Here is a 12,613-nt window from a genome sequence, read left to right as displayed (position 1 = left end):
GAGGGTGATAATAACTGAAACAGTATTTTGTGTCCAACATGTGTAATGATATCCTCCTTGGCTACAGGTTCATGTGAATGCATCCTATGGGCATAGTAATAGACAATTCACTACAACATTGCAACTATACATTCCAGAGGTGCAGTTAAGTGATAGTGGGAAATATATTTGCTCTGGAAACTCTTCTGAACAAATCTTCAGTAATTCTTCAGCTATTCTTCAAGTGACAGGTGAGCAGACCTTGATGGATTCTGGGAAAGAGAATCGTCCCTTCCCAAATATTTCAAATAGGTTCCTTCTAATAGAGTATTCTAGGACCTCTATTGCTTTATTATTTGAGTCATTGTTATTCACTTGGTATGGCAAAAACTGCAGTGTATGAAAAGAATTCCAGAGAGATTTCTTTGTTGTTTGAACAGGTCATTCGTCTATTCAAAATCCTAATCTCTTGATATGATATATGTATGATAAAGGGCAAAGGTTTTTCTGGAAATAAAATATTAGAAGCAAAGAATATGTTCCCAGTTGCAAACCCCATGATGCTAGTGCAACACCACTGTAGCTACACACCTGAACAGAGAAAAGAAAGACTATAAAAAGATAGTATTTTTAGGATCTGACAGCATAACAAACTGTGCTGGAATCCATATGGACACTGCTAACACCGATCAATCATAAAACAACATGTCACTGGACACTCCCATTCCAGCTAGATAAGGAAGAAGGCAATCAAAACATCATGATAGCAGCATACTCCCATGGCACCAATGTGCCTCCACTCACAAGGGAAGGAATAAAAACAACACAGTACCTTTCACTGTATGGAGAACCATGCAATGCCCAATAGAGATCATGTGCCTATCACACTCCAAGGATCCCCTTCTGTAAACACTTTTGACAAGTAGACACACAGGGAAGGGTGCAGAATAGCCCTTTCCATAGCTCACACAGGAATGCCCAGGGCCTCTCTGATTAATGCCTGTAGAAGGAGGTGGAGCTTTCAGCAAGGCAATATAAGAGAAACAGAGACACTAGGAAGAGAAGAACAAAGAGAAAAGCCATCGAGTTTACCTCCCAACCACTCAGTGGGGAATAAGCACTGATGGAGGAAACAAGAGTTCTTGGTTTGAGTCCCACCAGCGGTCTGGATAAGGCAATGTTCACCTTTTGACAAGCACCAATCCCAGCAGGAGCAAGACAAAAAAAGGTGAGGGACTAGGATTCATACTTGACATGGCAGTTCTGTAGCCACACAGCCAGCTAGGCATACCAGAAAAGAATACATCATGGAGCAACTGGAATCCTACTTTTTCAAAACCAGTGACATATTTCAGGGCAGGAAAGAGCAGAGAACACTGATACTTGGGGTCCCCAGTTTGAATTCTGTGTATGGCTAACTACAAGGCAGCTCTGTAAGGGGTCGATTCCACATGGGTAATTTGCCCCAAGTTGAATGCTGTTGGGAAGTGGGGGGGGGGGGTTGCTTCTTCTCTGCAGCATCATGGTGCATTTGTCCACCTCGTATGGTTTCCCCAGCTTTCTCCAATCTTTCCCAAGTCTGGTTTGCTAAGCCTGGATTGCAGCTGTGTGTATGGGAAATTTTGGATATCCCTACCCACCCCAGTGTAAAACTTGAAAGCTCCAATGATAACTGTTGAGCCTTGCCTCCTCCGAAGAGAAAAGCCTTTGTCTTTCCCATGTGTTTTAATTCTTTTTCTTTTCAGAGAGAGGCTTTGTTCATTTGTCCACCCTACAGAACATGAGCCAGGAAGTGAGTTTGGGTGAAAACCTGGAACTACAGGTGCTCGTTGATGCTTACCACAGTCCTCACAACTGGACATGGACATATACGAATCCATCAACCGGCTCCAAAAATGCCATATTAAACAGCTGGATGAGTTTTGATTACACCAGGTAAAGAAATGTGTATCTGTTCTGTCTAAACTGTAGTTTTATTTCAGAAGGAATGTGCGGCCCTTACTTGGGCCATTTTTACACGCATCCTGGGAGATCGCGCAAACTCACAGCATGAAGCGTTTTCCTAGCATGATCTCCCAGCACGATCCCCTTTAATGCCCAATGATGTCAGAAAAGGGGCCATTAAACGGGATCGTGCTGGGAAATCCTGCTAGGAAGATGCTTTTATGCCATGAGTTTTGTGCGATCTTCTGGGTGCGTAGCCATGTGAAAATGGCCTTGGTTGGGGGAATCCAAACATAAGCCTGAGCAGGCATCAAATTCTATCCTAGTATAAATAGTGAAAGCAAGGTCACATTTTTTCAGCAATATAAACTACAGCGTTTTGTTTGAGATTCTAGATTCATACACATCTATACAAACTATTGTGATTGTACTGGGACTGCATTAGTATCCTGGGTACTTAGAGTCCTTGAGGTGACTACAGGTGAGAAACATAACTCTTAATCTCATTATTTTGTGTGCTATTCCATAATTTTCTGAAGCTGCACTGTCCATTTCTCTAGTGCACCCTCACACTCACTAGAATGGCCTGATCTGTACATGCCGCAGAGTAAGATACTAGAACACTGAGGTGGATTCCATGTCTTGCTACCAGGCATATTTTTGAATGCTTTCTCATTCAAATAATTTGCTGCAAGTAATGGAGCAGCACAGGAGCAGTAGAAAAAGTTTTTGCCCACAGGCATAGAATAATGAGAGCTGACACATAGGCTTGGATAATCAAAGGGCCAACTTTATTTTCATTGCTCAAGGGGATCTGCACCACACAGATCATGATCCATCTCCAAACCTAATTGCAGTGTGGGCAATTGGTGGGATGCAGAAGAGTCAGGCCTCCTCTGTTTGTGCATCCCTTATCTTACGGGCAAAGCCACCTTGGCTCTGAGCTGTCAGCCGTCATGAGGGTACAGCTCATGCTCCTCTTTGTCTAGTGTTCTTTAATGGTCAAGAGAAGTGTGCCACATCCTATTCTCTAGCCACAAAGTCTATGGGTGAAGGATAATGGCATCTCTCATGTGGGTCCTGTCTCAGATCCCTGAAGGCACCAAGGTCCCAGGCTTCTGGACTGAGGATTATCCCTTCATCATCCTAAATGATGTACCACTCAGGGTGCTCACCTAAACTGTACATGTACCACTCAAACAAAGTTCTAAGCACTGCTACCACCACAGGGGGCGATCAGATGGTCTGCCCCCCCCCATACTTCCATTTATGGCTTCTATGAGCCCTGACTTTAGATCCCCCAAGATGATGTCATGGTCTTCATCTGAAAGGTAGACTCTGTTGGCCCCTTACAGGTGTGGATAAGAATGCCTGATATCAGGGTGTTCAGTATGCTTGTTATGCATACCAGCGACCCACATCATACCTCACCATTCACCTTAGCCCGCACCCTATTCAGGCACCCCCAGGCACATTTCATCCTTCCAGCCCCTCCTCTGAATCATATCCAACCATACAATCAGGACACCCAGGAGCACTGCCTTCAAGTGCTCCATGTCTACAAGAGCCTATAGAACGAGGGACTTCCCTGCACATTTCCCCATGTGATTCTCATGGAGGTGAATTAATATGATGTGGGGTGGGAGAAAGACCTCCAGGTGTTGGTAGAGAGCAGGCAATGACTGGCTCCACAGATGCCCCTCTTCTCCAGCCATCTGATCTGGACCACATTGCTCATGCCTATCTGTGAGCTGGAGCCTCCAGCAGCCACCCTGCAGCTGGCTCAGAAGGTAATGCTGCGGCTGCAGATGGCAGCTAGATTCCATGTTTCTTGCCCTACCATACTTGTTAAAAAAGACTCTTAACATTTGCCTGCAAAGAACACTTCTGCTTCTCCTTTAACCTGCAGTTGCCCCATTGATCACATGGGTCTGACATAGATTTTGAAAACTGAGGAATGCCACTTTCTGATTGGCCTACTCATGACACCCCAACCACCCAGGGAGGCCTCTGTGGAAGCTGTCCAGAGCAGAACATGCCAAAGAGGTAGGCTGGTACCCCAAGGCCAGCCAATACATTCTTGATTACTGCCCAAAACTGATGCTTGGTAATGGGCCTACCATTGGCATGTTTGAAGAGTGGACTTGCCTCCTGGCCTTGTAGCCCTAGGAAGCCCTGCAGGACCCTTACTGGGCAGATGGTGACCTCTGAAGAGGCATAAAGGTTGATGGCCTCTCCCACCCCACTACTTCTGATCTGTTGTTTTGAAAATCTCAGCTTGGTTGCCATCCCTGCACTAGTGAAGGCAATTTCCTATACCTGCAGTGCCTTTCCCAACTGGTCCTTTCTGGATCCAGTGAGCAATTTCCTGATGCACAGGGCCCTTAAGAAGGCCAACAGTGCCACTATCTGGTACAGTCTCACCTTGAAGCCTGAGGTGCAGTATGACTCAAATACAAGGGACAACTTTGAAAGGATCTCTACTGAGACTGTGGTTCTGCTGTCCACCTTCCTTAAGTGTTTACGGGCCCACCTCTCCAGCTTCCTTCTTACCCTAAAGTTGCCTGCATTGTTTGCCTTGCCAGGCGGCCAGCTATAGTGGTGAGTGAATAGCCCAATGTGTGCAGCTGGACGTAGTATTGCATTGAGGTGGTCCACTGGGATTGACCAAGACTGCTGCAACTGCTTTTCAGACCTATATTCCTTGAAGGTCCTACAAGTCCTAGCATAACTATGCCTAATATGCATGGAGGAACAGTTTTCTACTGCCCACCAAGCCTCACCCCTCCAAGGCTTCATAGTGCCACAGGCATCTCTTCAGGCAATACCTGTGCCAAAGGGGCTAGGAGCCAAATAAGATGTACAGTAGTTCTTCTATCATACCAAAACTGTACCAAGTAGTTGGATAGGACCTCTGGCCAGAGATAGACTGCCACTACAATGGGGAAGAACTCTAGCAAAGTCAGATCCCTAATAATCCCAATGAGAACCCATTCTTGCAGCCATCTTTCCACACACCACCAGCTCCTAAAATAAGGTTGCCAGGCCTCCTTTCCCTCCCAGTGGAAGTCGGTGGGATCCAGCTCTATCCTTCACTTCCAGGAAGTGATGTCATCGTGTCACTGATGGGAGCACACACACACTTTGCAGCAGGCCAATTTGAGGCCCACTTGGCCTGATTCAGCCTTGCAGCCCAAATTGGTCCACTGTGAAATGCAGGAGTGCTCTCAAGGTCATGTGATGACATCACTCCCAGGAGGGACATAGTCACGCTGCCCTGGGAGTGCCCCTGGGAGGCCTGTTCCTCCACCTCCGCACCCGCCCCCTGCTGCCAGCCAGGTGAGTGGTGGTAATGGTGGAGCAGGGGATTCCCCACCCCCACTGGAGGACATGGGATCCTTATCCTAAAGTATACACTGAAACTATGAGTGTCTACTGCATCTTACTGAACCTGAAGCTCTGCCTTGTGCAGGAGCTCCTCCCTCCGAAATGACATGCCATTATACCCCTCCCAAAAACTGTCCCATATCTTTAGATCTTTCCTCCTGGTGCTTGTAATCCTTATTTTGCAGTGGGGGGCACAAATGCTTACATGGCAGAGCTGGCAGACAAAAGCCCTCCCCAGACCTATGATCCTACAGGCAAAGTTCAAATGTCCTACCAGAGACTGGAGTTCATGCAAAATGAATTTCCTGGCTTTGACTGGAGACAAGTCCAGTCAAGATGGCCAACTTATCCTCCAGGAGCCATGACAGCTGCACTTTTCTGTGTTCAACTCGATCCCTAATTATACCAGTTTGGTAGCAGGCCCTGCTGTTTTGTCCTCTGCTAAAGGCACCCACAGCTCATAACATGTCCTGGAGCAGCTGTATGAGCTCCCCACGCTATGGCAACCCCACCAGGCCTGTGAAAAGGAAACCAGATAGTGTGCTGTGCAGCATTGCTGAGGCCATGTTCTAACTGCCCATTCCAACTTAGTGCTGAATTTCTCAAACATTGCACTGGACAAGGAGCATGCTATTAGCAATGTCTTGTCAATAAAAAACCTGCCATTAAATGAAAAGCCCAGGAGACAGAAATTGCCTGGGTGCACTGGCAAGAAGTGGGATGCTGATTTGACATCACACTTCCCCAGTAGCACCCCCTTTCCACAGGCCCGCTCCATCTGCACCACACCAAGGAAGGATGAGTATTTAACAGAGAAGAGCTCTGGGGAGGATGCCTTCATTGGCCAATCCTCCCCTAGGGTATGAGAGATCGGGGAAATTCCCCTGGGGCTTTCTTTGGTACTTTCCCCAATGTGCAGGTTCTCCAATGGAAGGTCATTAAAAGTGTCTGCTAGGGTGCCATATGGTCTTAGTGCAGCCTACTATACTAGTTTTATGCTTGCAGGAAGATTATTTTATGCAGGTAGTATTTTAAAAAGCTATTCTTCATCTGTATTCTGAAGGTTGCCTTTTGCTGTTTGTGCTAGGGTAGAATTGTGAACTGATGGCCATAAATTCAATGTGTGGTAAAACCTACATTATGGTCAATAGTGTTCAAATACAGTACCCTGTACTGGATTGTGATCCTTTTGTATAAATGTATTAAGTGGGGTGACAAAGACCTAAACTATAATATGAATTATGCCTTCATCACTTAAATTTTCTCAGTTGCACATGGTATATTTTGTGAAAGCAACATAACTGGGCTATGAAGCAAACAAGCATGCAAAATTGTCCCAGGTCTGGTTGTCTCTGTAAAGACTATACAACTCACAATTTGTTTTCTCTTGTTGAATGTACAGCAATATACTTGGACTGAGCAGGATGACAGAAACAATGAGTGGAATGTACACTTTCTTTGCCATGAATGGTGATGCCAGTGCCTCAATTACTTTCAACATCTCTGTGAAAGGTAAATGTCTGTTCATTCTCATTGCTTCAATATTCTTTAAGTTCAGAAAGAAAAAAAGAAAGCTAATCCACATAACCAATGAACTAAAGGGAAAGTTTCAGGGTGAAACTTGCTGCTTTTCCTGCAGGCAAATGAGGTGCTGCAAAAAAGTCACAAAAGAAGTTCTAAAGAAACTCTGATGAACACCTGGTCTTGACTCTCCCTATTTTTGGGATGCCATAATCACTCACAGGAGGCAAGGTTCAACCCTGAACCTCACTGCTTTTTGTGGTGTAGACTGAAGTATCACACACGGAAAGAAAATCTTGACTGTGTTCTTACTTGAGTAAAGGACAGACCAACTACAGAGCAGCTCAGATCCCAACACCATACCTGTGATGAGTCATTGGCATGTTAACACCTTCCCACTGTATTTCATGATGCAGTTTTCAGTCAGTCAAGCAAGCCTTTATTGGCATATATAAAATATAAAATTTTAAATACAGAGACTCCATACAAAATGAGATTAAAATACAGATAGGAGCAGGGCAACAGTGCAGCAAAACCAGTATAGAATATTACTTGTCAGGGCGTATAGCCATGGCACTGTAGAGAAACTTAGCTACTATTTCAGTTATTTCCCCATCTGGGTTGTCAAGCAGGAACTGAACCTTAAAATCATCAGAAAACTCTGAAAGTTGGGCTAATATAGGATGTAGAAGATCCCGGCGTGGCGCCAGATAAAAAGGGCACTGGAGAAGAACATGGGAAACAGTTTTAACACAGTCCATCAAACAAGGACAACACTTGCTATAATAAGGAATCCCATGAAATCTGCCAGATAAAATGGCTGAAGGAAGAACATTAAATCTGGCCAGAGAAAAGGCTCTGCGTAGATTGGGAGCCAGGAGTTGGTAAAGGTATACTGCTGGGAAACTTACATTAGGGAAAATCCCCACGTTTAGGGGAGAACAAGTTCTATTAGCAGAACTATAGAGAGTTTGTAACTCTAATCCCAAAAGACTGGATTTTATTTTTGAGAAGGCCTCAGACTCAGATAGCAGGGATAAAGATTCTATAGATAAGTTCAAGGAACTTATTTTAGCTTCAATACAGGCTGACCAACTAGAGTTGGCAAATTCAGATAATAAATGGTACATATAACTGGGGAGATCAGAATTAAAATGGAGTATGATGCAGTTTTTATAGCCCCTTCTGCACCAGGGACATAACTCCTCACTTTCCCTGAAGTCAAGCCAAAAGGTATGGAATCAGCTTGTATGTGGCCATTCACACCTCTCCAAAACTTGATATTAAAATCTTTATTTTTGATACCTGGATATTTAGCCCCTATACAATATTCCCACCTGTGCCAAAGCAAAAAGAATAAAAAGGGAACTTCCCCCTGTGTTTTCAAACCAGCGATTCATCGATCCTGTGTTAGACTTTTAAAACATTTAAAAAGAGGAAAGAGGGGAGCAGGGATGAATGGAAAAGAGGGGAGGCTGGCTAGATGAGAATAGCCAGTCACAATGCAGTGGGCTGGCAGGGGGTGGGAAAGAAGCGGGGGGGAGGGGGGGACACCAAAAGAGGAATAACGAGTATGCATGGGGAAACAGCCTACCACAAAGTATTTTTTTTTAAAGTCATGGTATAAACATTCCCAGGAAAGCTGGGGGGAAGCCACATAGTGGTTTGAGTGACTCATGGCGGCAAATCTGGTGCAGAGAGTCATTAAAAAATGCTGCAATATGGGAACTGAACCAGTGAAATTGACCCATGCAGACTCGGCTTATGTTGCCAATCAAAGAACACCGTACGGAATGAAGATACATTCACTGCTTTATTGCTCCTTTGCATTTTCTATGCAGTTCCACCGACAGCCTATCCGGTGGACAGTAACTCCTCCAGCCTTTGGTGTGAAGCCAGTGGTTACCCTGCTCCACATATTGAGTGGTATGAATTGCCTCGCCATAATTCTACATCTAGGTAAGTTAATATATACGCACATATGAAGATGCCTTTCACCAGACTGCTTGTTCCCTATTGTCTTCTCTAACCTGCAGTAGCTTTCAGCACTAGATCCTTTAACTAAACTGAACAAGAGATTTTTTGCATGCAGAGCACGCAGTCTAAGACTGAACCAGAGTGAGACTTTTTAAACAGAGATATTTGGAGGTCCCTTTGTATGGCCAAATTCCTCCAGTCATTGAGAAATGTCCTGAATGATAATTTTTCTTAAGGCAAAATCTGGTTATGAATAAAACACTCAAATGAAGGAAATAAAAGATGTAGGAATTTCTTTTTATAATAACTCAGCACCCATAGTAGTAAAAAGAGTAATTAATTCATCAGCACTTTCAAAATACTATGGAGACCTCGTCATCCATTTTGTTACTGGATTGGCTCCTACCAGCTTATTTGCTGACAAGGGAGGAGGTACCCCTGTGACCACCAGAAAAGTTCCAGTGAGGACTGTGGGATATGTGAAAAAACCTATATGGGACAGGAGCTGTAGCAAGGAAGTAAGAATGCTGGTAGGATCTAACCTATTGTTTGCTATGAGCTGTTCTATCCAGCCCACTCACAAACTACATTAATAATGCTGATCATGGCTAGTTCAAATAAGCTAACAGGGTAAGTGGAGATAGCACAGAAAATGTTATGCAAAACTACATTTTGTAGAGCAGTTTCCATTCTGACATCACATTAAACTCAAGTTTAATCAAACCACCTAGTACACTATGATTTATCACTGTGTCTGGATGCAGCCATATTACTTCTCTCCTCTTTGATTTTCTAACAGATGCAGCCAAGATGGAGTGCTGCTCAAGAAGGACCCCAATCCACAGATCATGCATGACATTCCCTTTGGAAAAGTGTCAGTGAAGAGCATCCTTTTAGTTGAGGAGATCAAAGAAACTATTATGTTTTGTTGCCTAGCAATTAATAGTGAAGGAAATGATCCTATCTTCTACAAACCTCCAGTTAAAGGTGAGATAAATAAGAGCACTTCATTAGCAAAGCAAGGCTTTTCAAGGATATGTCACTCAATCTTGGCTGCAGCTGCACTTAACACTAATATAACACGCTTCTAGTAAGAAGCAGTGTAGACATACGAAACATTACTTAAGTAGTGGAGCCACGCTGGAAGCCTACTAGTTATGCTCTGTTCAGAGAACCAAGTTTATCTCTAGGATCAAGGTCACTGAAAAGCAGTTCTGAAAGTTTTCAGAAGTTAATTGTGCACAGTGCTGATTGGATGGCACTTGTATTGTTATGAAACTTTCCCTCTCTCATCCCAAGAGTAGTTTCAACATTTTAAAATAATTTATTATACTTATACTTTGCATTTGCATGGGGTGCCTGAGGGTTTTCCATCAAGGGAAATCTCTGCAGTGCCAGAGATGAGATGCCCACAGGTTGCTCATTGGGTACAAACACACCTTAAGCTAGCAAATAGTTGGGGGATCTGGTAGACTCTAATAGAATGAGATGCCCTTTCTTTTAAAAAAAATATAAAATTTTCGGTTTTTACATACAAGATAACAAACCAAAGTCTCCATTACTGGGAAAGAAAAAACATTAATAAACAATGTTTAGTAATACAGATTCTAAGGTTAGTGTTCTATAGTTATTCTTTCTGACATGCTCACTGAAAAATTAGTGAGTTAGCACCAGATTATAGGTCATCAATTTCCTTTTAAGGCAGTAACAAACATCCAGATATTTAAATGGCAAGACAAGTTTGGTTCAGATGGGGAAAAGTAAAGTGGCAAATGCTTTGATGAATAAACATTCATTAAACGGTTTAAACTAAACATACAAAATAAAGATGGACAGTTTGCCTGAAGCATCAGTGCTAGAATTACTTCATTTTATGTAACAAAGGTGAGAGGAAACCAACCTCATTGTATAAAAAGAAAAAAGCAATGAGTGTTACATTAGTATGCACCTTAAGCTAGCAAATAGTTGAGGGATCTGGTAAAATGGTTTTCTCAGTAATCCACAGAAATCTCCTTCTGTCTCTTGTTTTTTCAAAAGTTTTCCAGGAGGCCCCCACAAAGATCTCCACAACACTGATTGCCAGCTGTGTGGGAACTATAATTTTGCTTCTTCTGTGTATCATCTTCTTATTCTACAAATATACACAGGTCAGTTTCATATCCATCGACTTGTTTGCTAGTTTACCTGTTTACCTCTTCAATCGAGCTGGTCCTATCTCAATCCAAGCACTTCCATTTTACTGTGATTCTTTATATATATATATATATATATATATATATATATATATATATATATATATATATATATTCTCCACAGTTTTGTGGAGAAAGAAAGAAAGAAAGAAAGAAAGAAAGAAAGAAAGAAAGAAAGAAAGAAAGAAAGAAAGAAAGAAAGAAAGAAAGAAAAAGACCATATGCAATTGTCATCTATATACTCAAATGTTGATAAGCTTATAAGGTTCTCAAACCAATTAATTATGAGAAGTGGGCTTTTGTTTTTCCAATGCTGTAGCATTTTAGCAACGATAAGAGCACAGAGAGTCCATTTCCATTGACCATCAGTTAGGTTCCATGAGACAGGCAAATAGTTTAAAAATATATAAACATCCTCAAAAATAAATGTATATTCTAATACAAAATTAATGACTTCTTCCCAAAAGGACAGAATAACTGGATATGTCCAAAGCATATCCTTAAGAGACATGTCTTGTAAGGTTCAATGCTAACCATTGGACACTGTACTTAATCCTGTACCAAAAAGGCACTGTGGTGTCCAATATACCCTAAACATAATTTTTTGCTGAGTAAGTCACAGCTTAAATAGAAGCTATGGGTTTCTATTTCAGGGCTTAAGCCCTGTCCCATTGATTTGGCAGAACTGGACAACCTAGCTTAGTATCCACTATCCTGTAGTATAGTGGTTAAGTGGTTGGACTGATTCAGCACCCTGCTGGTTTGAATCCCACTATTGCCATGAGATGAGAGTCTCTCTGCATGAGACATCTGGCATGGGAAGAACACGTGTCAGAAGATGCAACGTTAGCCAGGAACCAAAGTTTAAAAAGACAGAACTGGCAGCAGGGCAAAGGCTTTGGTATACACTGGAGCTGTGTGAAGGGGCTGTGAAATACCAGAAGGGAAACTTCAGCCTATTATAACCTCTCCAGGGTCAAGCCTGACTCTGGAAGGCAGCTCCTGGCCATTTCCATTCCTCATTGCTCTCTGGTCAGGATCCCACACAGTTTTAGACTGGAGAGGTGAAATTGACAGAGCCTTCTGGGACGCAAAGATGAAATTAACAAACCCTCTGAGGAGCGCTCTCTGCCAGCTGTCTTTTTAAACTATGCTTCCCAGCTAACATTGCGTCTCCCTACACTTCACAAACAGGTGCCGAAGTGTCTCATTTAGATGGCCTTGGGCAAGCCACTCCTCTCAGCCTCTGCTCCCCAGCTGTATTTTGAGGATAATAATAACACTGATTCTGTTCACCACTCTGAGTGGAACACTAATCTGTCTAGAAGAGCAGTATATAAGCAGAGTTATTATCTCTGAGACTCTGCATATCACATTAAATGATATCAAGTATTTATAAATAAATATTGTAGGTTTCATTTTCTGTGTTGATTCAATGAAAGTTTCCAGAAGCGCAGGAGATTCTGAAACACTCAGCGCTACAAGGCCATATTTAAATACCAACAAATGTTGCAATTGTAAATATTGCCATTCAGCAAAAGTTGGCAAATCACCTGGATTCATGTCACAGTAACATTGAGACTAGACTACTGCAATGCACTCTACATAGGTCT

General features: G+C 42.8%; 1 protein-coding gene across 2 annotated transcripts in view; it reads left to right on the top strand.

Annotated features, from left to right (window-relative positions):
• The window catches only part of CSF1R (colony stimulating factor 1 receptor), a 72,548-nt gene that overhangs the window by 30,634 nt on the left and 29,301 nt on the right, over nucleotides 1-12,613 (top strand). For both annotated transcript variants that reach the window (XM_054977354.1, XM_054977353.1), the window contains exons 3-8: nucleotides 68-230; nucleotides 1,725-1,914; nucleotides 6,713-6,822; nucleotides 8,673-8,790; nucleotides 9,608-9,795; nucleotides 10,846-10,955. In XM_054977354.1, the coding sequence (XP_054833329.1) occupies nucleotides 68-230; nucleotides 1,725-1,914; nucleotides 6,713-6,822; nucleotides 8,673-8,790; nucleotides 9,608-9,795; nucleotides 10,846-10,955 (879 nt within the window). The remainder of the gene's footprint in view (nucleotides 1-67; nucleotides 231-1,724; nucleotides 1,915-6,712; nucleotides 6,823-8,672; nucleotides 8,791-9,607; nucleotides 9,796-10,845; nucleotides 10,956-12,613) is intronic.

Source organism: Eublepharis macularius, chromosome 4 (genome assembly GCF_028583425.1).
Source record: "Eublepharis macularius isolate TG4126 chromosome 4, MPM_Emac_v1.0, whole genome shotgun sequence".
NCBI classification, from domain to species: Eukaryota; Metazoa; Chordata; class Lepidosauria; order Squamata; family Eublepharidae; genus Eublepharis; species Eublepharis macularius.
Note: the sequence above shows the minus strand (reverse complement) of the source record. Positions and strands in the feature narration are given on the sequence as shown.